Source organism: Brachyistius frenatus, unplaced genomic scaffold (assembly GCF_029030835.1).
Source record: "Brachyistius frenatus isolate BFR_SWC_R1_liver_20210118 unplaced genomic scaffold, ASM2903083v1 Contig_19, whole genome shotgun sequence".
NCBI lineage: Eukaryota > Metazoa > Chordata > Actinopteri > Embiotocidae > Brachyistius > Brachyistius frenatus.
In genome coordinates, this window is record NW_027210618.1 from 534,383 (window position 1) to 561,597 (window position 27,215).

General features: G+C 42.1%; 2 protein-coding genes, 1 long non-coding RNA gene and 1 other non-coding gene across 5 annotated transcripts; 2 read left to right on the plus strand and 2 right to left on the minus strand.

Annotated features, from left to right (window-relative positions):
• Positions 1-8: 8 nt before the first annotated feature.
• On the minus strand, positions 9-1,456 carry LOC138619009 (uncharacterized). Of its 2 annotated transcripts, none has more exons than XR_011310776.1 (3): positions 980-1,456; positions 452-531; positions 9-379 (listed from the first exon to the last, which is right to left on the minus strand). It is a non-coding gene; the product is annotated as an uncharacterized lncRNA (long non-coding RNA). The 2 variants fall into 2 exon arrangements; XR_011310775.1 differs by lacking the exon at positions 980-1,456 and adding an exon at positions 610-710.
• LOC138619008 (methionine aminopeptidase 2-like) lies at positions 1,402-8,380 on the plus strand. The gene is made up of 11 exons (XM_069695171.1): positions 1,402-1,608; positions 2,341-2,472; positions 2,692-2,754; positions 3,271-3,373; positions 3,715-3,876; positions 4,124-4,305; positions 4,530-4,624; positions 5,584-5,680; positions 5,768-5,871; positions 6,990-7,105; positions 7,301-8,380. The coding sequence occupies exons 1-11, from the start codon at positions 1,434-1,436 to the stop codon at positions 7,551-7,553; spliced, it is 1,482 nt and encodes a 493-aa protein (XP_069551272.1). The 5' UTR covers positions 1,402-1,433; the 3' UTR covers positions 7,554-8,380.
• Positions 8,381-9,435: 1,055 nt separating this feature from the next.
• On the minus strand, positions 9,436-18,209 carry LOC138619007 (netrin-4-like). Its single transcript, XM_069695170.1, has 10 exons — positions 17,928-18,209; positions 17,134-17,690; positions 14,378-14,650; positions 13,467-13,593; positions 13,025-13,213; positions 11,993-12,200; positions 11,740-11,852; positions 11,526-11,594; positions 10,750-10,923; positions 9,436-10,306 (listed from the first exon to the last, which is right to left on the minus strand). Exons 1-10 carry the CDS (start codon positions 17,989-17,991, stop codon positions 10,164-10,166), a joined length of 1,917 nt encoding a protein of 638 aa, XP_069551271.1. The 5' UTR covers positions 17,992-18,209; the 3' UTR covers positions 9,436-10,163.
• A 7,235-nt stretch (positions 18,210-25,444) lies between these two features.
• trnay-gua (transfer RNA tyrosine (anticodon GUA)) lies at positions 25,445-25,531 on the plus strand. Its single transcript is given in 2 exon segments — positions 25,445-25,481; positions 25,496-25,531. It is a non-coding gene; the product is annotated as a tRNA-Tyr (tRNA).
• The last annotated feature ends 1,684 nt before the right edge of the window (positions 25,532-27,215 follow it).

Sequence of the window (27,215 nt, forward strand, 5' to 3'; positions counted from 1 at the left end):
CTCATTGGCGGACACCTGGCGGGGAGTTTCGCGCAGCCTCGGGGAGCCGGACTTCAGTCGTTTGTCAGTCAGTTTCGGACTTCTCAAGTGCAACGCCCCTTCAGTCGGACCGTGCCAGGAGTAATTGAGAACATTTACTACCCCGTGAGGAATACGCCCCTCCGCAGACCACTTACATTGTGAAAGCAGGCAAGCCAGTTCGTTCAATAATTGAGGGGCTCCTCGGTTGTACGCGTTCAGCTGATCGAGGTACTTTACGTTCAGTGCGGCACCGACGGCGGATGAGGTGTCAGGTTCACCGTCGCTACATCTTCCACCTGAGAGGATCTTTTTGTGGAGTCCATCGCTTTTACCTTCTCGGTCGTCCTCTTCTCCATTCCTACGAGGACACGAGAAAGTGTAAAGACACGTGTTTTAGAAAAACAAATCTGTTAAGCAACGCAGTAATTACCTTTGTGTTGTCTCTTCTTCAGGTACATCACAATGTAACATGCTGCTCCGCGTCCCTTTATTTCGATTTTGTCTTGCTGGCTGCAGAGAGGTAATTACACGTTAAATGTCGTGCTGTCTTATTTAAACTACGGTCAGTAAAATTAATCGTCGGCTTACCTCGTCAAAAGAAATACAAAGGGCCACTTTGGACTTCTGTCTGCTAGTCAGAGGAAGTCATTATTTCCTTGAAAGAAATCCGTGCGGATTTCTTTCAAGGCTTCGCTACACTCAGAAAAACAAACTATACGTCCTCGCAGCAAAAAAATAATAATAATAATAATACCAACAAAACCAAAGCGCTTTAAAATCCACCTTTCACTTCTGTAAATGTTCCTCGAAGCTGAAGTGTGCTCGGCTTGTTGCTTGGTTACACAGCTCGAAGCCCCTATCCAAAATACTCGCGTCAGGCACCATTCATGATAGACCGGGGGCACCAGATGGAAAGGCAGTCTGTGACGGTATATACAAATAACAAAACATTACTCACAATAAGAGATAACGTGTCGAAGGTTTTGGCAGTGTGGACACAGACGAAGTGTGACACTGTTGTGACTGAGGAGCTGCAGCCAGGCGCGCACCGCCGGGTAACCTGAAACTCAGCCGCCGGATGTCCAGAGAAAGTGATGAGTCGAGCACGCAGTGCAGCTTCTAAAGGCCACGCGTCAGGACACGATGGTCACATATCCAAGCATTTCACCCCCCCCCCCCCCACACACACACAGAATACAGAGGGATTATGTTGCTGTCCTATGTCCTGTAATTTTCCCTATACTGAAAAATCTGATAGTAAGTGAAAGTTTATTTTCTCCTTGGAACAGAGGAGGATCGTCTTCCTCTATTCGGGTCAAGTTGTTGCACAGAGATGGTCTAATAGCTCATTATTGGCCCAGCTGCCTCCAGCACACTTTTCTGCTTTGACCACTGGAGGCTCCCAGCAGCTTATGCGTCACTTCATCTCTCAGTCGCTGATCATGGCGGAGCCACCGCTACTGCACGAAGTGGAGCCTCAACTTCTCAATGGGGACGACTTGAACGAGGAAAGAGAAGATGCCGACGCAACAGAATCAATAAAGAAAAAGAGAAGAAAGAAGAAGAGGAATAAGACCACCGCACCAGGTAAGAGGCATCACTTTGCGGTTTGAGAATCCTTGAAGAAATAGCGCAAAATTGCCCCCTTTATTACCTCTCGATATCGTGCACCATACGATGCGGGACAGGAGACTTTTCAACCAGTATTCTTGTCCGGCTGTCCCAACTCTGAGCGGGTGCAGCCGGAGCTGCAGGCGCTCATCAGGAAACGGGACAATCTGAAAAATGAAATTTAACGTCAAAACTGATTGAAAGCTGTCATTTGAAAATATGGGTGGAATCAAATTGAATTTGACACCAGATTAAATATGTTCCATCCTATAAATCCCCCTAAGCTGCATGGAATTATGCAATAGAAGTGTCCATAGTTTTAGTGCAATAAGAAGACAACCACTCTTATGCCAAAAAAAACAACCCATGTTGATAATTGCAGCATTACTGCCTCATAATGTGGAAATACAAAATCTCAGAAAAGCCTGAGTTGTTGAACCTGCCCAAAGTCAAGTGTGGTTCACACAGCAGTCTCTTTGGAGGGCTAAATGTCATAATGCTGCAAGATAAATATGCCCTTGAGGATATTGACTCCCAAGGTATAGAAAGAAATTATTCACTGGCCCTGCCAACTTCAGATCATTGTGGATGCACTTTCTTGAAATGACTCTGAACCACAAATACTTTACTCACTCTGCGTGCGTGTGCGCTTGTGTGTGTCTGTGTGTGCACATGCTCGTGCATGTTCACCTGCACATGCATGCACAGTGGTGTGTGACTTTGCAGCAGGGACAAATGAGGCTGAAGGGGACGGAGAAGCTGGAGGTGTTGGTGATGTGACAAAACAGTTGGAGCGCCAAACACTGGAGGACAAAGAGAGGGTTGAAGATGGAGAAGAAGGTATCTGTATATCACAACAACCACCACCATCATCATCATCATAATCTGCAGTGGTGATTGTGCTGGACTTTAAGTCCCTACAAATGCATTGTAAAATTCAGCCGGTCATATCTGCAATGTGATATTTGATTTTAAGTAGCAGCCTGGGAATTGTGCCCAAGCCCCTGTCGATATTTCTCACTTTGCAAACTGTATTGAAACTAATGATGCTTTCAACAGATGGGGACGAGGGAGAGAACTCAGCTGGAAAAAAGAAGAAGAAGAAGAAGAAAAAGAAAGGATGTGAGCTATTTTTTTCTTAGTGCAGTAACATGCATCTACAGTCTACAATAATGTTTTCTGACTCTTAAACTTAAAATTTATATCGTCATATAAATACAAACAAAACACAAAAAATAATTTGACTTGGTTAATTTATGTCATTAGAGTTACACAGTGCAGGACTGACCCAGGAGGTGCATTACATGTCAGGCAGACAGGACAAAGTAAATGACATGACAGCACATTCAACATGAACACATAAATATGGTGAAAGTAAGTAATCTTAAAAATTATGCTACTCACGGAATGTATCATTACAACATTACAATATACTACAAGGGCTTTTATTGAACCACAGATTTCTCTTGCAGTATTTATTTTACTCTGTCTCTTATGTGCCTTTATGTATAAGTCAGGAAGTGTCCTATGTTCTGGAGCTAAGTTCAAATATGATGAACACAGGGATGATAACTGATGTTTTCTTTCCTCTGTCCTGCTGCTTTCCTCTGATTCTCCTTTTCTCTATCTGGGCCACAGTGAAGGGACAGACTGACCCTCCCTCAGTCCCTATTTGTGAGCTCTATCCCAGCGGAGACTTTCCAAAGGGAGAGGAGTGTGAATATCCCCCATCAAAAGACGGGTGTGTGACCTCCACGTTGTCCCTCACACTCACAGAGTAGTCTTCCACAGCGTGTCATGTCTACTTTTTTATTTAGGTCTCTATGCTATGCCCAGATTCACATAGGACATAGAATAACATAACGAGGTGCAATGTTTAGTGTGTGGTTTTAATTTGCTGTTGATCGATAGTAGATCAATTGATTTAGTTAGATTTCTCCTCAGTTAAAAATATCCACACTACTCTCACCTGTGTAGTGTTTCTGCAAGAGTGCGTCAGATCCTCATTACAAATATTTCTGTAATGAGAAAATAATGAGTGCCTCCTCTCTGTGCCGTGCCTATTTACTCACCCACCTCCAGGCGCAGCGCAGCGTGGCGGACCACCAGCGAGGAGAAGCGGGCGCTGGACCGGGCCAACGAGGAGATGTGGAGTGATTTTAGGCAGGCGGCCGAGGCACACCGTCAGGTCCGCTTCTATGTCAAGAGCTGGATCAAACCAGGGATGACCATGATCGACATCTGGTGAGAAACACACTGAAATACCGTCTTTGAGACTCACGTTTTGGCTTCTCATACTGATTCTGGACTGCTGTTAATATGTTTCCGCACATCTGGCTCATATTGTACATTTAATTATTTCACAATGATGAAGGACAGGGAGGAGCTACATTGTGGTTTCACCCTCCTCTGCATGTTTTATCTGCCCTGACAGCAGTCTCATTGTTTTCGTCATGCAGTGTCCCTTTGTGCTGCTCTCTGTTTCTGGCAGTGAGAAGCTGGAGGACTGCTCCAGGAGTCTCATCAAAGAAAACGGCCTAAAGGCAGGCCTGGCCTTCCCCACCGGCTGCTCTATCAACCACTGTGCTGCCCACTACACCCCAAACGCAGGAGATCCGACGGTACTGCGCTACGATGACGTCTGCAAAATTGACTTTGGAACGCACATCAACGGTGAAAGCTTGCTAATAACTTTTTAAGTGCTCTTGGCGTTACGCTGTTCCATTTCACATTTGACGGTAAAATGATGATTGCATTATAATTCTTACTGCCTGGAATAAACTCTTCTCATAAGTTAATTAACTTCCACTTTTTCTAGATGAATACAGGCCGGATATTTCTGCAAAATGGTCACCTCTCAGCAACTGTTACAAATAACCAACTGTTTGGTCTTTCAGGTCGCATAATAGACTGTGCCTTCACCGTCACTTTCAATCCAAAGTATGACAGACTGCTGGAGGCTGTGAGAGATGCAACTAACACTGGCATCAGGGTAACACAGCCCTTCCTCTCATGCACGCTGCTTCTTTGCACTGAGGGCTTCATTTTACATTGCATTACATTTACAACAAAGGAAAACCATCACACCAGTACTCAGAGAACACTTAAAGTAATATTCACATCTAGATTGAACTGTATTAATACACCTCTTAAATAATACCACCGAGTTTATCTTAGTGTGGCCCATTGTTTTATAGTAGTTGATGAGGAGTAAAATTTCAGTGATTAAATATGCGACTCATAAATTGCATTGTTAAACTCATTATAAAGTCATGATGATGACGTCCACCTTTAGGGGGCATACAACTCGTAACTGATATGATCATACAGTGTGAAAGTAATAATTAAGATATGACAGGATCCACTTTTGCTTCCACTCAGGGAAATTAAAGTTTCACAGCAGCAAAAGTAAGAACAGATGTGCCGTATAAATAATGAGTATCATATATATAACTTAGGGGGGAAAAGAAGGGAGTCATCCACTGCAAAAGAAGTGAGAGAATTAGTTTGCTCAATGTGAGCACAAATACAGGAACTAAACAGCACAGAGAGCACAGAAAACTGAATTTATGTTTTGAATATGGAGTGTGAAAAACACAAAGTCACTGTGTGTGTAAATGCATTGTGAATAGTGACAGAAAAACTGCATTTGATCGGGTTTTACCGCAGGCGGACCCAATTCAGTGTTCAGACAGGATTCATTAAGGCTTTCAGTGTGCAGTATACGATCTGCTTCATAGTCCTTGATTTACAATTATTGAGGAGATACTATTATTTGTTTTGCTAGTTAGTTAGTTCCTACTCATGTATTTGTGTAGTTTACTATAAAGTGTTCCAGCTACATAAGAAACATGACAAAAAGGAGCTGGTAAATATGACCACCCAGACTGTCTGTGTGTGATGAATGTGGTGTTATTTACTGATGTGAGTGTAAACTTCTCTCGGTTCCAGTTCGCCGGAATTGATGTGCGGCTGTGTGACGTTGGCGAGACCATTCAGGAGGTCATGGAGTCGTATGAAGTGGAGATCGATGGGAAAACATATCAAGGTAAAGTGAGGTCACTGTTCGCCTTTACTTCATGCATTCAGCGCTGCTTCCTGTGTACGAAACTTCTTTGTGGGGTTCTCTTTACAGTGAAGCCAATCAGGAACCTCAATGGCCACTCTATTGGACAGTACAGGATACACTCAGGGAAGACGGTCCCTATTGTAAAAGGTGGAGAGGCCACAAGGATGGAGGTTTGTACCCCAGTCTGAACGGGTTCAGTTTCAATTCAGTTTCAAATATTAGTTCGTCTGATTCAAATGTGGATGTGACGAGCACGAAACGGCACTGCAGCCTCTTTTTATTGGAGTGCTCGAAATTAAACCTTTCTTAGCTGTTTGACCTTGCGTATAAATAAACCCTTTTTAATTCTTAAGTGTAATTGGAAGAACATGTGGCTGGTTAGGGTTACGATGGGGTGTGGAGAAGTGTTCCAATTCACTGCTCTAACAGCTTCTTAGTCACCCTCGTCAGCACTTTAATTACACCTTTAATGGAATTACCAGCCGCATCGAGTAGCAACACGTGTTAAAACGCCAGCCCCTCATTTCACTGCGAGAGCACTGAATTGTGGGCACCCAGAGTTCATTAACAGGCCAGCGCTTCACCAAGGCGAAACACAGCTTTGCACTATCTTGCATTTCCCGAGACTACACCAGAGATCCATGCCTGCCTCGCGCCCGCACAGCTGCAGTACATGACTGTATTTGGACAGAACTGAGCATTTTAATTGGCAAGTTGCTGCGTCAAGCTTTTTACCTGATGGTGCCAGGAGAACGGGGGGAGGCGGTGGGGGAGGCGGTGGGGGGGTGATGCTGATGTGGCAGCTTTGCGCATTGTATTTTTAGCTGAAGTGTGTTGGTGTAACAGGGCCATTACCCTCTTTGTGATCGGAGCGCACGTGGCTGGAGTGGCAGCTGGGCGTGCCACGGGGCTGCTCGCACTTTTGACTGATTATCGGTGCAGTAAGAGAGGGTGTCGCAGTGTTATCAGCTAATACCACGGGGACTCCTACAACAGCCACGTGCTGATAGAGACACAAAATGCCAATGAAACCCAGCCAATCAACTCACATGTCATGCTGCTCCAGAAAGGACTCTACTGTTCCTTAATAGACTCCACATGAATAATGTCAGCGGCTGACAACTTGAGTTTTATTTGTTAAATATACTCTCAGTATGCCCAACTGCTTTTTGTCCTTTCAGTATTATTGTTCCCACTGAGTCCTGCCCTACTACAAAAGGCTTTCATGGCAAATCGAGATATTTTTTTCAGCAGCCAAATAAGTGTCTTTTTCTTTGTTGCCGCTCAGGAAGGTGAAGCTTACGCCATTGAGACATTCGGCAGCACTGGAAGAGGTGCAGTCCACGATGACATGGAGTGCTCACATTACATGAAGAACTTCACTGTTGGACATGTGCCGATAAGGTTGCTGTTTTTGTCTAATCAGGATTGACTCAGAAAATTCTGCATAGGATGATCTGCTCCTCTTAGTTTGTCTTCCAGTCCTTCTTTCCAACAAAAAAGCATCATACTTGCATGTTTACACACATATTCAACCTGCAGTTTGTCATGTTCGTCTCACTACTCACTCTGACTTGTGGCTTTGTTACTGTGCTGCAGACTTCCGAGGGCTAAACATCTGCTCAACGTGATCAATGAGAACTTCGGTACGCTGGCATTCTGCCGCCGCTGGCTGGACCGCCTGGGTGAGAGCAAGTACCTGATGGCATTGAAGAATCTGTGCGACCTTGGCATCATAGACCCGTACCCACCCCTATGCGACATCAAGGGCAGCTACACGGCCCAGTACGAGCACACCATCCTACTCAGGCCCACCTACAAGGAGGTCGTGAGCCGGGGAGACGACTACTAAGCATGCGGCAAAAAAAAAAAAAGACGGCGAACCAGGAGGAGCATGAGGGCTCGGAGACAACAAATCTCTTCAGACTGATAGCAATTATGCAATATTTCTTCGACCTAAATTTCCACTGCTTAAGCACCTTTAGGTAATTGTTTGTAGCACTGCAAAACACTTATATATCATGGCGGTAGCTTAGTTGGATTTTCTTTCTCGAAAGGATCAAACCAATAGTCAAAGGCCATATCTTTAAGAAACATAGTGTCGTCATTTTAGTTATACTTTGATGTGCTGCTTTTAGGAAATATGCAAAAGAGATTTATGCAAAAGAATCATGCAAAAAAGGTTTGGGTGGGCACCTCACCTGAATATGCTCTTGCTTTAATGCCTTGTTAAGATCTTGTGAGGGAAAAATAACTGCTTTGAAATATCTATATTTCTATATTTCTTTGCTGTATTTTAATTTGAGGCAGTTTTATAAGAAATAAATTGTTATAAATCTTGCAATGAGTGCAATGTCCATATTTATATAGATCTAAGAGCTCAACATATTCAAATACATTACTGATATATACTAATTTAAGAGTTTATTATGTACATTTTGATAAAACTAATGCAGTCTCTTACAACAGTGTTGCAATACGGTAAATCTGTATGATCTAATGCAGTCAAACAGCACCACAAGCTGCATCCTCCAAAATGAAGTTGAGTCGACACCTTTCTGAGAAAGAAAAACTGAACATTACCACTTTCATGAAAATGGGATTTATTGTAAGACTGTTTTATTAGACTGCATTTTTTTTTATTGTGGTGGATCTAGAAGCAGCAAACACCTGAGTGTGTATGACGATGTAAAAAATTTTGACCATGTGGAAGTGTATTTCTCTCTTTTAACCAAAGGAGGGCGGTACTAAAACATGGGTTAAATATCAGTCAGCCAACTCTGTCAGTGAAGATGGTGCAATAAGACACATCAAGTTATTCATAGCTTCGTGCTTCAGCATAATGTGACCATGGAATGAAATAGACTTTTCCCCAAAGTATTAAGAATGAGTACACTAATGTGTGGTTTATACAGTTTAGATGAAAAAAGAACAAACAGGGCACAGAGAAATACCATTACAAATATCACAGTGATAGCCGAGTACATTAATGCACCCTGAATCACCACTTTGTCCTCTAAAGGAAAATTTCTAGCCCATTTTCTCTTATTTTGGTAAAGTCATTGGGACAAGGACATGGGTGGTGATGCCATGGCTGAGGAATGCATCATGTCTCCTCACACACAGTTTGTCCTTCTCCTTGGAGACGGCAGAGCAGAACTGTTCTTAACTGGGTCTGGGCTCAAAAATGGCCTGTGGACTCTGGATCTGATGCACTGTGATGTCAATTAATAGCCAGGCTTTTAATACATGTTTATTTTGGGAAAGCAGGAGTCACAGGCCATAAAGAGAAACAAATGTTAGGAGAGTGTATGCGCGCTCTTTCTCACACACTGGCTGTGACAGAGCTGGGTTCACAGAGGTCTCCTCAAGTGAATCCTCCTCATATACAAGCATGTCTTTCAAGGACAGTAAAAATCCTCACGGAATCAAAGCAGGCTCAAGCAACCTGACAGCGTTTCGCTCTTGTAACTGAGCTGGCTATAAGAGCAAACTCAATCCCACGTGTTCTATGTGCTGCAGACAGGAGGAGGCTGAGAGCAGAGTGTGTTTTGCTCTTGTCAGACAGTAGGCGGGTGAGTGTCCCGTAGCAAAGCAGAGCTGTTCAGATTAAGCCGTCTGATTCCTTTAATGTTTTTTTCATCCTCTCTCCTCATCCAGGAGTTACTTGTTCTGACCTGCACAGTCCCAGACTCCCCCCCAAGGACATCAAGCATGTGTACACATCCACACACAAACACACACACACAGACAGACAGACAGACAGACACACACACACACACACACACACACACACACACACACACACACACACACACACACACACACACACACACACACACACACACACACACACACACACACACACACACACACTCGGATGTTGACTCTCTTGTGATTTATCGCCAATATCTGTGAGACGACAAGGATAATTCAGTCTGTGCCTTTGCAAAATTTCAAAGAAAACAGTTCTCAATGAAATAGATAAAGCAAGACCTGACTGCACTTTAGCTCATCAACTCTGACGGCAACTTTGGCAAGGAAGTAAAGTATAATTGAGTATTTAATATGCACTCCTTACTTATTTATAAATAATCTGGAAAGATTCATGAGCTGTGGCCTCGCATAACACAGGAATAAAACTATAACATCAGCTTTGTCTGGATGAAAGTCTTTGTGACTTGCTTTGATTCTGCAGTGACTGAAGTCTGGCAAAGTATCTGCTCCCAGTATGTGCTTATTTTACCACAGGTTAACAACAACCGCAGGCTTGTAGTGATTTTAGAGTCCATATACTCCTTCTTGGGAACAGGAGAAAGGGAAAGGCTTGCTTTCCCTTTAGTGTCCAAGCATCGCCTTTTATCAAATGTTAGACCTCGTTTTATCCAACACATCATCTGTATATGACAGACGATCCTCCCACCTCTCCATCCCTTAGTTCACTGCAGTTCTTTGTGATTCCCTACCAGCGGCCACAGTCTTTTCTGAGGATATGGAGGAGTTTGCGTCCCAGGCTTGACTTCCACGGTTTAACAAGGCTCTTGGTGTTGACCATAAGCCGGCCAGTCTTCCAGTCTTCATGACCAGCGACTACATATTCAGATCCTGGAGAGGAGAAGAGAGAGAAGCGTTGCTAAAAATCAGTTCTGCTGAAAGTGTCACTGAAATACAGAAAAAAGAAGAAAAAAAAAATCACTGTGGGAGACGCCTAATGTGAAAAGAGCATACATCATCATATAACTATAATAACCAGTTAAATACTGTGCAGCTGGGGCTGGCCTGAATGAATGCTGCTAGAAATGATTATAGTGGAGAGTTAGATGTGAAATAGTCTCATAACAGAGAAGTGGTTCTAATCTTTAAGTTGTAAATGTCCAATTTAAATGAGTGATGCAAAGATGCTGGCATCCACTCAAAGCCTCTGTGAGCAGCAGCGGGGATCTTCTACTCAGCACAAAGCTGGCAGATTGTCCGCTCAAGAGTCGACTAATTACACACTTCTGCATTGTGACCAATTAAATGTGTCATTGGAAGCAGCAGCAGCTGACCGGGATTGAGGATGGGACAGGTGCAGCCTTGGATTGTCCAGGACTCTGGGTAGAAGGTGACGCTTCCCCTCTGGATCTTCATGCGAGCGTTCTGGTACAAGACCTTCTTGACCTTGACCTCGACCTCTGCATGAGAGCCTTCATCGTGAGCTGACATCACCTTCACCACCAGAACTGCAGAGGCAACACATAAACAGCGTTACAACAAATTAGCAGTGAAAAACAACTGCAAAGTTCAGTATATCAGTATGGACTTCCTCAAACTATTAATATTTTGCTGCAGACCCCTTTAAAAAACACATTACTACACAAATCCCCCTTCCCCCCAAATAAAAAAATTAATAATTTCCCTATCATGCTGCAAAGCCTCTGTATATAGCTGTAAAATGTCCTCACTGGCTGTGAAGGGAGATTTGTCACGTGTATGAAAATAATCAGTCATCAGGTTTTTTTTCCTGAGCTGGGTACAATGTTTTTACAGAAGCTAGCCTTAACTGGAGACATAAGATTTGTGAAGACATGGGCAGTTACCTTGCAGGGAAGTTTCTGACAAAAAGGTGCTAATGAGCAGAGATGAAACCGAGGAATTTGAGGACACAATTTTGGCCTATATAAGTGACTAAAACTCAGGATATCTTGTCCTTAGGACATCAAGTGGAACGATCAGGGGCTTTTTTTTTTTCAACATTTGGAATTATTTTCTTGAATAGTCTCCTTGTTATGATTTATGAGTCGTTTACCCAGTTCTGAATAAATGCTGATTAAAACTTGCTTACCGTAGTCAAACTCCGCAACACAGAAGAGTTTGGGGTTGCTAAGGGTTACCTCTAAGCATTCACATTTCTCTGGAATAAATGAAACATGATCAATAAGACTACAACACATTATTTCATCATGATGGATAGATTTTAAAATCAAAGCAGATGCATCTGTATCTGTGTGAGCTGATGAGTGTGCAGTGTATTAAGTGTGATGTGACCTGTGACTCACCAGAGTGGTGCAGTGCAGAGAAAAGCTCCTCTACCCTAAAGAGTGCCGACCCACTGTTATTGCTGCTTTGTCCCATGTGGCCAGTGGCTGTATAGAAGACCTCCACATCTGAGCTGTGCCGCAGAGGTAAAAGCAGCCAGAGGCAGGACCCCACTCAGTGTTAATAACCCAAAAAGCACTTTACATCTGCAGCACTTATCACTTTATTCATATTTATCTTTGCTAATACATATAGCTAAGTCTTGGCTCTCACCCAGAAATGCAGTCACCACTGTAGGGGTCACAGTCCCCAGTGCAGTCACACGGACGGCAGCCGTATTCATGGAGCCCCCAGTATCCCATCATGCAGCTGTCACAGTGGGGGCCTCCGACACCAGGCTTACAAGTGCACTCCCCACTGCTAGGGTTACAAACAGCGCTCCCACCTGAGAGGACTGAGCCCACAGGGTGGCAAGAACAAGCTGTGGAGGAGAGAGGTGACAGAACAAGAGGACCGCATGTTAACATCTTTGTAACATCTCCATCTGTGGCACAGAAGCCCTCAGAATACATGATGAGCAGGCTTTCATGCAAAGGAATAACCACACTTGTAGAGGCATAAACAAACAGGGTACAGTGAATTCCCACTGCAGTATGAAAGTTAAATGTGTTTTTAAATCCGCTTAAATGTCTCTTTTATCATCCACTTGTATCAACTGACAAGCTGGGAGTGTGTACTCAACATGCTTCAAGCAGCTGCAGCAAAAACAAACAGTGCGGCACTCCGTCTGTATGCAGTCAGGCTCAGTGCCTGACGGTCCCTTGTGATGACAGATGGATTTTTGTTGCAAACTTGCTTCATCTGTTTCTTAAAATGGTATGTTTGTTTTTTAACAAAAATGCTGCAGCATGCCTGGAGGGGCAGAGGGGGGAGCAAGAATGGGAAAAATGTGCTCGGATGGACCATGAGAAATTCCTCCATTGTTTGCAATTACAGTCACATTCCAAAACAATAACGCAGTTAAGTAAGCAAGAATGACAGAGAGCCCTGTGAATGAGCAGGTTGGAGTAATCTTTATGTCTCATCGCTGGCAAGGCAGTGACTTAGAACGGAGCTGGGGCAAATAACCTTATCAAAGAGATCAATGTGCTTTAATCTGCAGGGTAAAAAAAAAAAATCAAATCTCCATTACCGCTCTCCACATATCAAAGGCTACACCTCTTAATTGGAATTCTCAGCTGGCATGCGTCCAGAAAGATTTATGTTTGAGGCACAAAGAAGATACACTCTGAGGAGGTGTGGTACCTTTGCAGGAGTCAGGTGCAGTTTTTGGTCGGCTGGCGTCTCTGTAGAAGCCCTTCTTACAGTTCTGGCAGTGACGGCCTTCGGTGTTGTGGCGGCAGTCGTCACACACGCCGCCGCTCTGCCGTCCTGTTGCCAGCCACAATCCTCGACTGAAGTGACAGCTCCTTGCATGACTGTTACACTTACACTCTTGGATTAGGTGGACACGTACAGTAAAAGAAAGATGTTATACTTTGATCAGCTCATCTTTGAACTTTAAACCCTGGTAATAGTCGGATGAGACGACTCTTACAATGGCTGACATGAAAGGACTGCTCTGTTATTCACCAAGCATCAGCATCTAAAAGGTTGCGTGTGATTTATGACACTAAATTCATTTTGGAGATAAGTCAACATGGTGCGTGTCCTACTCTGCATTTGACTCTCTTGCCCCATCACTCACTCTGGCATTCATGCGGTGTCCCGACGATGCCGTTGGCAGCCTGCCACGGTTGGTCGTTGTAGAGAGGTGCACAGCGCTCGCAGTGGTCACCGGCTGTGTTATGTCTGCAAACGCACTTGCCGTGGACCTGACAGACAAACAGACAAAAACTGGACTATTATTTTGGCTGTTTATTATATTTAAATGAATTCTTTAAATATAAAGAATATAAATGGTGTACTTCTCCTCGCCTGGGTTGATGCGATTCTTCTTAAATTATTAATGAGAACATTATCCATTTCATTAAATTTGTGGTTTGGACTGCAGGCATTACTGTTGTAATTGATGCCGATTTCAAATAGCCTTGCACTTACATATGGTGTGTGTAGACACTGTAACTCCCCTCTTTCCTAAGTGTTGCAACACACTAACATCTAAATACACAATGACAGTGTTTACACGCTAAACAACTGCCTGTGTAACATGTGTACACCCCTTATGTTATGTTGGAAATAAACTAGTGCTTCTATTCTCCACTTACAGTAAAGAGAATAATGTGACCAAGACTATGTGTTGTTAAAGTATTAGACTGAAGACCATAATTAAGGTTTCCACATCCTTAAAACCCTGTAATGGTAGGCAAAGCAGCAGCTTAATATCCAGTCTTCACTGCAGCCCTCAGCTTCAGCAGCACATACCAGCGCACAGTTGAGTAACAAGGGAGTGGTGGGAACAAAACCCCAAACCTCTAACCGCCCCCGGTCTCACCACATCAACGAGGCTGGGGACAAACAGAGGGCCTCAGCAGACTTCCAACGTGACACGACATCTGACTACATTTTCACAACAGAGCAAATTGTGCAAGACCATTTCATTGGTGGAGTGTCATGCACCTGCAAGCTGTTGACAAAGTCCAGCTCAAACTTGCTTACCATGTTATTGGTCTTCTGTTGGCTGGGTTTGTAGCCCCTGGCTGGGACACAGTGGTCTGCATGGCCATTGCAAAGGCAACTACCTTTGACAATAAAATCGTAGATGGCGTAATGGTCGGTGGGGAGGGAAGCGGCACCAGGATGTTTGGCCCGGCAGGGACACGGCTGACTCTGCAGCAGACGGACTCTCAGATTGGTGATCATGAGCTGGTCCTGAGCAGCCGGCCCGAAGGGATCCACTGATCGCCAGGGCGACAAGGCTCGATAGATCACCTGGACATTGAAGGACAGGACACGTGAAAATCTGTCAAACCCTGTATTATTTCACCTATCTCTACCAAGTGTATGAAGTGATCTCACACACCACGATGAAAACATAATTTATGTCTCCTTTTACATTGCCTGCCAAATCTAAAACAGGCATCAATCTGGTTTTCCTTTCCTTTCAAATAGCTGCTATTGTGGGAACATCGGACTGGGTCCAAAGTCAACATGGATAAATGGTCTTTGTTCTCTCTCGTTATGTTTTGCTGAATGTTCATCTTTCAGATACATCCTCTTTGAGTGCATCTTAATTACGGGATTACAAATTACAACACAAAACAGATTGTGGACCATATTTAACTGGAATTAAAACATAGTTCTAACAAATTTCTGTTTTTCAGGTACATTTTGTACTTTAAAATGAACTAAAGTTAATTTAACTGAACTTCAGCCGTCTGTACTTTGTTCAGGTTTGCACAAATCTTTTCCCTCAGCAGCCCACAGAAACAAATAATCCAATTTGGATTTAAAATGTTTTCATTTACCATGTTGTTCTAAATCTACTGTCCATAGTAAATATATTTTCCTTTTAATTTGTAAAAAGTGTTGTAGCTATTCATAATGGTATTGGATCTATTAGTTGTGTTTGGTAAATAAACCCATATCATTTTATTTTGTTGCCATTTATTATGAGGTATAGAGATGACTTTGTTGACTACATTAATAATACCATTACTTTGATTAACTAGCAATTCTTAATGCTTTTATTTTGAAGGCACTGGGCAGCTGGGGCGCCACAGATGAAACTACATGTCTGGGTATGCAGGTACCGGGCAGGCACCGGGAAGGGTTTTGGGCTTTTTACCAGAGAAAGAAAGGCAGCAGATTCTGTCGTTTAGTTTGTTTGTTCACAAAAATTGTCAAATAAACCTCATGAAATTTTATGCATGTCGGAACAATGGACTTTTTTCCCCACTGTAAAATCTGTTCCTTGGTGGCCGTATGGATCTGAGTTTTGGTTAATTGTTGTTGTTAAGTCTGGGGAGAAATCTCCACTGCAATTAGAATGAATGTGTTACCTACTGTGGCACCAAAGGGTCAGGGGGTACAATAAATACAATAAAACCACCTGGTAAATAAACACAATCTGAGCCACAATCTGAAAAGGTTGACTTACAGTGAGCACATTTAGACTTTTGACGACATGAAGGAGGCTGAAAGTAAATATAAGATATTTTATTCATTGTCCTATTTAACATTTCAGGACTTCTCTGTGTTCAGTCACACAGACAGTAATTATAAAGGGTGAGGGGCTTACAAACGAGAGTTGACATACTGGCAAGACACATACTTGTTGTAAAGACACTGCAATTATGAGATCAGCCATATACTCATTCAGTCATTTGAGCAGAACCTCCCAACAAGGTCTGATGCCTTTTAGAGCAAATCACATCTTTGCCGGGCAGTGAGAGTCTCTATCTAAGGTCATCTGCGTGAATGAATGGCTGGCTCATAAATTAACCATAGCTGGTTATCTGGCTCAGACCTCTGCGTGATGATACAGCGTGTCCAAAAAGCGCTTTGGGAGAACATCAAAACTAAAAGTGAACACAGAGATTGTGGTCGTGCATGTCAAAGCAGTTTGTGGCTGAGAAGGAACAGCCCATCAGAGGGGAATAGTTTACAAAGCTTGGTCAACTGTTTGTTGTTTGTTCTGTGGTTTGTGTGGTATCAGCTTATAGAGCGTCCTGGTGCTGATAAATGGACAACAAGATTGAAACAGACTGTGTGTGTTATCACTGTGAAGTCATGGGTGAATATCTGGCTGCATGTTTGATTTACTGTCAGATCTCTGAAATAAAATCTGTCCATCCAATATTGAGACTGTGTTGTTTCTGTAAACTGCATCACTCTTCTCGCTGTTCAAAGCGGATTATAGATCATTTAAACATGTATCATTATTATTTGAGTTTTTAATTCAGTAAAGGTTCTGACAATATAGCAACCCTGTCTCTCGTTTTATAATCCAAGACGATCATAAGAAATCTGGATGTTTCTGTTTTGTACATGTGAATAGTTTTGTTTGGATCACAGTTCACTGCATTGAAAGTCCATATAATAAAACGTGTATTCTGAGGTAATACTGAATTTTCTTTTATATTCTGTACTTTTGTTTTAGTTTAATCTAATTAATTCAATACCACAATCCTAGAATGACACAAGACTTTAATGGGGCTTTTTTTTTTTTCCTTAAAGAAAACGTGATAAATATGATTTGTTTTTACAATAAAACATTTTCCAGAGAGCAATGATTTGTGATATTCTAAATGCTCACCGTTTAATATCTCTGCAGTTTAGCCAGACAGTAAGATTTACTACATCCAGGTTACATTAACTTGGGAAGAGTAAAGTTTCAGAATTACAGTCACAGTGTTAAGTTCTTTCATTTCATAGTTGAATTAACACGCACAGAGGTGCTGTACAAGACTCACCTCTCCTCTGGTACAAGGAAAAGCTCCTGAATACTTGGAGGTACAAGTTGTCTCATTATCCGCGGCTGGTGACCCCTCTGCCAGACCAAACACCTCCTCACAGTGCCAGGCAAAATACCTGAGGGTTTTCCATGTGCGTCCATGGTCCTGGGAGCGCTCCAGCACCATGGCAGCAGGGCGGGGGGAGCGGAACACCATGATGAGGTGGGTGAAGAGGAACTTCGTCTCATAGTCCAGCTGGAGCGTCTCCTCCTTCACCCCCTCCGCAGACTGCCACCAGGTGTCAGGGGAGCGGAAAGAGGAGTCGCTCATGGCAGAGGGAGGGTGCGCCTGGCTGGGGATGGCAGAGTTGCACTGGCTGCATTTTGCTGCCGAGCAGGTCTCCCTACTACGGGGGGCCGCAGCCTGTTTGTAGAAGCAGAAGGGCTCCGAGGAGTTGAAGCCGCAAACGGACTGGGTGCTCAGCACTCTGCCCTGGGCTAAATTGCCCATGCGGGGGTTGCAGGCTCGGCCAGAGCAGCGGCGCTCCACAGCTGGATCTCTGACTTTAAACGTTTCTGGAGAGACAAAGGTGCGTGTATTTTTAGTAACATCTGAGAAAAGGTTGGAGAAGTTGTAAATCACTCTCAGCTGACATTGCCATCAGGCTACTTCAAAGGTTGAGAGAGCTACCTGCTTCTCCAACTAATTTTCTTGGAACGTGCGCACGCATGATGCTGTGAGACACAGCGCTTGTTTTATTCATTCATAAAGTGCATGCGTAAAAGTCTCAACAGGTTTGGGTTCAAACTCACCGGTTGAAAGAGGAGAGAATGCGCAATATATAATGATGATGACAAGTAAAGTCCACGGTCTCATCCTGAAGGTGTGGTAACGCTACATAAAGTCAAATGTCGTTTATCCGGCAAAAGTATTAACGCGCTATCAAGAGTTTGAACTATGGACATCCAGTTGTCAACATGCTTCTTCCCGATGGTAATTAACAAATTACACAAATTTCCGACGCAGACATTTAAAAACACGGAGGCTATGTCTGTCTGACTGTCGTGGTGTTTAAATGTCTCGTTAGACTCGAGTTATCTGAGACTCTGCAGTCATTCTCTTTAAATTACTCCACCCTACGCACCTCTGGATTCAATTCTGCTATGAAGACTTTCATTGAAATGTGGGAATAAAAAGAGATTAGCCCCGCCCTCCTCTGGTCTTCTCCCAGACCACGCCCACTCACTCATAAAATCTGACTTTACAAGAGGAGCAATAACACTTTTAGACAAATAAAATGCTTTAAAGGTAAAAGGTGTTTTTGAAAAATGTTGATTGAGATGAAAAGATACAGTGATGTTGTTATACTGTTATCATCATTGTGAAATACATATTTACCATTAATAAACATCCATCTATCTAACACAAAGCACATTTTTAGAGTCACTAATAAATGCATTTCCTACCCTGATGCAGCAGTGAGTGCCCAGTAAGCACTACACCAGAAGAAGTTAGTTATAAAACTATGTTGATGGTATAAAACAACTTACATTGCTTCCTTAAACCACCCAGGTGTTACATTCCTGCCACATATCACCACTTATTTCTAACTGCCACTCATTAACCACACTTTACCTGCCTTGTCAGACAAACAACAGCCCCGGACCAGAGGGGTCACACAACCCTTGACCCAAATACTCATTCTGTTGCACACATTTATTTTTATTTTTTTTACTCTAAAAGTGACATCACCTCATTAAGTCAAAAAGGACATTTCAAGAAAGAAATGTGTCTATGATACCACAGGCAGTCAGAGATTTATCATACTCATTTATGCTGTGTAAAAACTTTGAAGTGTGGACAGACTGAGAAAAAAAGGAGGAGAAAGACAAAGACAGGACAGGCTGATGAGTGAAGATGAAAAGGGAACAGAATATACATCATGCTTGTGAATACAGGTCAGGAGGAATCTTTTCTCAGTGAAAATGGCCTGTCATATGAATCATTTTCTCATATGTGTGCATGTGTATTTTAAAGGAGAAGAAGGGGGGTCATGAGCAGTCTCAAGTCTCTTCCCTGAAGGCATCCCACCCCTGACGGATCAGGACATTCCTGGAATACTGCGACTCTCGTCACAGTGACGGCCTTCTCTGTTTAAAAGGGGACAGGGTTCCTGTCTGTGTGTTTTTAGATTTGCATGGGTTATTTCGGTTGTCTCTAGATGATCCACCGGGGCAAGGGGTGATGCACCTTGAGCTGTTCCCTTTGCACATCACTTGCATGTTTTTTGATCCTCAGATCCCAGGAGTCACCATGAAAAACGCTGCAGGAAGGATGTCTAATCTCAGCCAGTCTGTGATGTATTCCCCAGGCAGGATGAAAGCAATGCACATTACAAGCAAATTCCTTTACTCTATTTAACTCCAGCTGTTTGTTGTTTTTCTTTGTCACACAACTTCTACTCAGCCATTTCATTAAAGGAAGTGTTTAACATTTTGGGGAAATATGCTCAGTTGCGTTTTTAGATCAGAGAGCTCACACGAATCTGACATTTGTACAGTAAATGTGAAGCTACAGCCAGCAGCTGGTTAGCTTAGCAAAGAAAGAAAAAAAAAAGGGGGGGGGGTAAAGCCCAGGTCTGTCAAAAAAAGACAAAGCCCAGGTCTGTCAAAAAAAGACAATAAAATCTGACGATTAAACCCAGGTTTATGTGCCAGACTGCCTGTCGTGCAGTCAGTCCCAAGAGTTGTTTCATCACTGTGAGGTTGTTAAGGCAACCCTCCCAGACTGCAGGAAGTCAGGCCCAGAAATAGCCTTGAATAAAACTAACTGTAAAACCGTCATGTTTACGCTTCTTCTTTTTAAAGGAATTAAGAAAACGACATATAACATGCAATTTAGTAGCTTTATAGGTGCTGGTAGGTGAATTACGTTGCTTTTTGGCAAAGCCTGGTAAGCTGTTTCTGGTCTTTATGCTATGCCAAGCTAACTAAGGCCCCTGGCTGTAGCTCTACAGACATGACAACATTAGAAATCTTCTCATCAAACTCTTGGTAAGAAAGCAAATACACATATTTCCAAACAATCAAAACATGCATTTGCATCCTACAATAATAAGCTGGCTCAAACCTCTATTAACCAGTAATTAAGTCAGTTCTGTTTCATATCTATACAACTAACCTGTATTTGCATACTGCAGACAAAGACTGCACTGCAGAATACTGCAGATAAATGTAAAGCCAGTCACTTCACCACCACCAGTCAGGGGGTTAGTTCAATAACACGTGAAATAATAATGGCATGAACTACACCTCCTCATGTTAAATTACCTCCCTGCCTGCTACAGTCTGGTGCTGCACCTCCACAGCCAGTGGTGCTGCTGTGGTCTCCTCATCTAATCGCCCAATAAGATGACAGACGTAGGTCTGCTGGCCAGCTTTATTTCCAGACTGTAAAAGGATATGGTTCCCTCCCCTCTCCTGCTGCCATGTCACCTAGTACCTTCAGCTCACTGAACCGTCTCAACCTTTGCAAGTAATCTGTCTACTCTCCTGTAAAAGCCAGACAAAAAGCCAGACATGCTCCAGGCGAGGAGGGAAGGTGCCTTGCCCACAGGCTATGCATTAAACTGAAGGCGCTGAACACCAACTGTCACTGGGTTTCTTGCTCCTCCATTTTATGACCTTTATCACTGCTATCTGTCCGCTTGATCCCAGCCATAATATTGCCCTCACCCACGTTTCCTCAGTCGGTTTAATCTTAAATGATAAAAACACTGAAACTGCGTGCGCGCTACATAAATATTTGCTCTAAAATGCAACTACGATGTAACTCATTTGGCATCAGTGCTGTTAGTTATTTATAGTTTTCAACACCCTTTGACACGTTTGCTTATTGTGCGGGTATGAATTCACAGATGACTGAGCACAGGAATGATTTAATAACACGAGTGGACACAGAAACAGGGGACCTGTGGGAGTTCCCCCTTCATATAAACCAGGCCGGCGGACGTGTCCTGTTTGGAGTTTTTAGTGTTGTGGGAGGGGAACGGAAGTCCCACAGAGGGCTAAAGTCTACCTGAGTCATGTCATCTGCTACATGGCGTGAATAAAAGCAGAAAAAAACTGACAGTATTATTAACAGTGGGGGAGGAAGCTGTAACGCTTTTTAACATTGTATAAACCACAGGTGTGAGTTCTGATAGCTGGAAAAGCAAACTTGTGGCCACATTACGCATGCCATGATTACATGTGATGTTACACGGGAATGACTATACTAACAAAAAAATATTCTGAGGTTTAGAACCAAATGCAATGTTCTGCCTTATTTCACACTATTAATGGAGAACTCCTCTCATGTTTTATCCATCCATTATTATTAATCTAAACTATATCGATACCAGCTGATAACGGGGGAGGGAGGTGGGCTCACTTTAGGCGATGGCAAGGTACACCCTGGACAGGTCACCGGTCCATCAGCAACACATAGAGACAGATGGAAACAAAGCTCTCAATCACACCCAAAGGCCATTTTTTGTAGAATCACCAGCTAACCTGACATGCATGTCAGTACCCAGAGAGAACCCACGCGGGCAGAGAGAGAACATGCAAACGCCACACCGAAAGGCTGTGAAGCCACAGTGCTAACCACTGCACCACCTTTGTGTTTTATATCACAAATAATTTTATCCAGCTTCACATTTTATTATACTTTTTTTTTTTTTTTTTTTATGTCCAAAGGGTGTATTCATTGATAATGTAATAAAATCCATCACCCAGGACCACAAAACTGCATTACATTCCTAAAAACACCAACAATCAACTTAAATCACTTTTGTAAAGTGAAAACTCTTCACGCCAGCTGTGGGAGAAACACAGAGCAGCACAGGATACGCATTTTACCTGCTACTTGGGAGATGTTTAAATATGAAATTGTTTGTAGTCCTCCTCATTATGAGTTTCCAGTAAATTAAAGCAAAAAATGTAGGACTTCTACATAGAAATGTAAATGTATTTCATTCATGTCCTTTCAATAAGAGTTCACACAATGCTAATTAAACCTATTAAAGTAGGTAAATCTCTGTATGGTGTCCGGTGAGATGTTCCTGCACTGACCGGATCATTGCAAACGGCTGCTGTTACAGCTGCCTGGTTCTGTTGGAGGTTTCTTCCTGTTAAAAGGGAGTTTTTACTTCCCTCTGTTGGAGGTTTTTTTTTTTCCTCCTAGCCTTTGTATGAATCGTTGAGTTTCTCTGTATTATGCTATAAAGTTCTGTTGTAAAGACTTTAACGTGTTAAGTGCTGTGAAATAACTTGTGTTGTGATTAGGCGCTATATAAATAAAATTGAATTGAATTGAATTGCTGCTTGATTAGTTGTTAGGTGACAGGATTTAGGTTGTGGCAATTGACAACCAATCACAGCAGCATAGAGTTTAGTGAATGGGTCCTTTCAGTTGGTTCAATCAAGCAGCCAATGTAAACTGACTATGATCTATGGGTGGGGGCATGCACAGGGACTTCCGCGGCTAACTTCTGGTTTATCCCCATGTTAACTTGAAAAGCATTAAAAAAAAAATCAGTCTTGCATCTCTTCTAGGCTTTCCACATGTTATCAGAGTGAATGGATCAAATTCTGATGGTGAAACAAGTCATTTCACGGCGCTTGTGATGCCTTTTATTACATTTATCCAAAACGTGTCCATCCTTTTACAGCCTCAACTTTAGCGATGTTTCGAAAGGGTTTCTGAAATGACTCTCACTGGCAGAAGAGCGAGACAAAACTTCTGTAATGCAGGTTTATTTAATTGCATGCTAACTTCCAAGAAAGCGCAGTGAAACATTTGTGGTTATACTTTACAGTACTTGAATGCAGGATGGAAAATGGGACAGAGTTGTGGTTGGTACAATGTCAGATTCTTATCAGTAAGTGATGTTAATTGTGTAGAGCTTTGAGGTGTCTAAATAACACCAAACAAAAACTATAACGAAAATGTGTTTTTTTTTTCATTTTTCATTAGATATGGCAGGTGTAGAAAAACAGTGAGGTTGTGCCACTTTCAAAAAGTAGCCTAGAGGATGTGAACTTGGAGAGCAAACTGAAGACCTTCGTCTGTTGTTAATCATGAGATGCCCTTTGGCTGTTCCAAGCTAAAACTCTGTTAAAAGAAAATCGCTCCATTACTAAGATACAATTACCCCTACTTCTCATTTTAGCTGTCGTATTTACTACTTTTAAAAACAGTTCAATGACAGAAATTGTGCAAAAGGCCATAAAACATTTGCTAGATTGAGAATAACCATAATGCTTATGTGGGGAAGGTGTCTATTACTGTACCTGATTGATGGTAACGTGTCTTGGAAGACCCACCATTCAGAGTTTTGCCTTCGGTGGGTGAGGCAGGGGTTGGGAAGGAGGAATGGGATTCAGTTACTCCCTGTGGGTGCTCAGTTGAGACAGGATGATAAACTTGGTAAAGGACAGAGAAGATCTGGGGAGGAATGTTTGCTGCCTCGGCAGCGTGACCCTGCTTTCGGCCCCATGTCTTTCCCCATGTTGTTGCAATATACTGTATGTGGGAGTAACTATACATGTAACAAATTGCCTCGCTGTCAGACAAGTCAGGACAAGATGAATACATCAGAGAGCTGCCTCACAGCAAGTCCAGTTAATCACTACGAACCTTTTCATAAAATTGAAACTGTTGATTATCGTCAGTTTTCTGTACACGGTGGTAGAAAAAGTAATTGCATCCAAACGTAGAAACGTCAAAATAAAATGTAAGAATATCAGGAAAATATATGTGATAAGTAAGGTGTAAAAAGAGTAAAAAGTACAATATTTCCTTCTGACATACAGCAGAGTGGAAGTTGAAAGTACAAACACTGTAAATTTGTCAGTAGTCTTTCTGGTGTTTTTCCAGCATAAACAGATATATGTTTAGTATACTGACACAATTATCTGCTGAGAATGTCCTCGCCCTCTCTTGTACAGTACAATGGGATTCAGTAAGCCTCGCTGTGGGCTAATTCTGCAGACGGCATATTTGCTGCCGACATGTCACAGTGTGTGGGACATTTGTTTCAGCTCATGAATTCAGAGAATCACAACCAAACTAACAGTGATCCCACTGCTGGCAGGCTGATCTGTCAGTGTGACAAAAACATAAGAGGATTGTGATAAAACACCTGAAAAATCCTCATTGTGTGAGGTCACCTGATGAAATCCTATTGTCTTCGAATGTACTCAAACCCCAGACGATGCCCTAATGTGCAGCACATATTCTGTAAAATGAGGGATGTTCTCTGGACCGTCTCATGTACAGGAAACAGGGAATGATTTAACTGGATGCAACGTTGGAATTTTTACAAGAAAAAAATGATTTCTTAGCACAAGTCTGTTCTGAAAATGAGGGAATATTACCACCTTGTGGTTAAAATTAGATTTGCTTTGAAAGTGGTTTGGATAAAAAAAAAAAAAAAAAAGAAGAACTCTGTTAAGGAACAGTATATTAATTTAGATTAAGTGAAAAATGACATGGCATCGACGACATTTCACAGAATATTATGTTTTATCATGTTGTACACTCGCATATAAATATATAGACTGTAGTATTGTGTAGACAAAGTGGAAAACATGATGTTCAAGTCTGAAGTTTCAGATTACAAATGAATTTACGATTCAGGAACATTAATCAGGATCAATATTTATCCTTTTAGTTTTTTAAATGTCATCACTGTAAGAAATATATTGCGATCTTCAGTAAAGTATTCCTTTAACTGTGTTGCCCAGATTGCAAGTACATGTGCTTGATAGGAGAAATGACAGAGAAAACACCTCCACTTTTGTAACAGAAGTATTTGCTGCTGCTCAGTGTGGACGGGTACAGAAGTACCTCTTACCTGCAAGTGCATTTGTATTTGTTGGCCCATTTTTAATTAATAGTTTCTTACCTGCTTGAAAACAAAATAAGCCACAGGAGCAGTCAGCGTGAAGGTGAGCCGAGTCCGAGTTGAATATAATTAAACTAAGTAAACTTAACGCTATTTTAACAGTTTTAACTCAAACTTTACCAACAGACGGACAGTTTATATCTTCCAAGAAACTTTCAATCGATGCAGAGCAAGTTAACTTCACTCCCACTGTGAGGCTTTACGCGTGGCGGGTGGTGGACGCGATATAACGTACGTATATAACGGTGGCGTACTTCCGGAATTTATGAAACCATGTTTAGGGGCTAATATCAGCTAATCATGGATAAATATGATAATTGTATAATTTCATCATAGGGTAATTTTGAATTTAGTTGTTCAGCATATAATTGCAACGTCCCTTCGATAGCTCAGTTGGTAGAGCGGAGGACTGTAGTGGTATTTGCTGATATCCTTAGGTCGCTGGTTCGAATCCGGCTCGAAGGAGATATGCTTTTTTTTTTTTTCTTTCTTTTTTTCTTCCATTTCTCTGAACTTAACGTAAAGCCAGGCTTCAAACCCCGGCATCTGTATACTGCTATTTATGACTCGTTAAACACAGGATACTTTCTCTTTCTAACTCACTTCGACGCATTGCCCCCTGCTATGAGTGTTAGCACTATTTTTTGCATCTTGTCCTGCTATTAATAACCATCGTTTATTATAATAATAATAATATTAATATTAATAACAATAAACTGTATTAATACATCAGTTTTCAATTAATTAATTCAGTTGTGTTTTACATGGTATTACTGGGGATTAAAACATTACAGGGCTGAGGTAAATCAGATCAGGCAGAAATATTACAAATACAATGGGATTAAAAAAAAATGCCAGCAATTCAAATAGGACAACAACAGTAGGCTAATAGTAAAATAGACAAGATACATTGCAGACAAAACCAAATGGAATTAATACAGGGCTTTAGAAAGTAGCATTTTGAAAAGTGATTTCAAAGATATCACTATCAGGTAGAGAGTTCAGAGCTGAGGGGCCCTGAACCCCTTGAGCCCTGGATGTGGAGCAGCAACTCAGCAATGTTGCTCGGAGCTGAACCATGACGTGTTTTATAGCCAATATGATCTGTAAAATTTTAAAATCATGTCTACAACTTACTGGTACACAGTAAAGAGAGGCCAAAACAGGGCTGATGTGACCGTGTCCTTTAGTATTGGTTAAAAGCCGAGAAGCTGCATGTTTTACCAGCTAGAGAAATCATTTAATCTTAACTCTACATAAAATAAGTTACAGTCATCTGAAATAAAAGCATGTGCATGTTATTAGTCAGAAACTGGTTATTGTGAGATGTTGGTTTATTGCGATGGTCATTTTGAAGACTGTAATTTGTTGTTGCTGCTGTTGAACTGCACTGAGTTATACTGAGAGGTGTTCCTAATATTCTGTCGCTCCCATTTAAACGAATTGGGTTGCCAAAATACGAGTAACACCTATCTGTATAACCCTGTAAAGTTCAACCGGATCCTAAATTACAGTCTCAAAAATGATCATTAAAATAATTGAACACCATTCCCAATCAACAACAGCTGCAAATTACTTATGGAGGGAGGAATTATTAATGAGCTGTTGCCTCACCTGTCAGTGGTTTCAATGTTACAGCTGATCGGTGTGTCAAAATTAACCAAGTTTTTGCTCTGGTGTTAGCTCTAAGAGAGATTTGTCTCTTCTTACTGAGAAAATACTTCACATTAATCTATGTTTGTTGGTGGTTTGTATAGAAACACATCTTTTCTTTTCATTTTATCGTACAGTCCTCTGCAGAAAACTAAAGTGCAGCAGTTGTTGAGGCAAAGTCTTTATTTTATGTTGAACTATTTCTGTGCACGTCAGACTTCTGCCCCGGTGCTGCTTTCTGTTGGGAGCTATTTGTGTAACCTTTGAATTTGTTGACCAAAGCTGCTTTACCAAGCCTGTAACTTACCTCTTCATCCTCCTCAGGTTTTTCCTTTCAGCACCTCAGGGTGGCAGAGTGGGGCTCTCAGCCTGGACAGGGAGGTCCTGTTTAACTAGACAAGGTAACTTCGACTTCTTTAACAACACACACACACACACACACACACACAACACGCACAACACAAAAAAAGTAGTGTGTTCTCAAGCCAGAGAACAT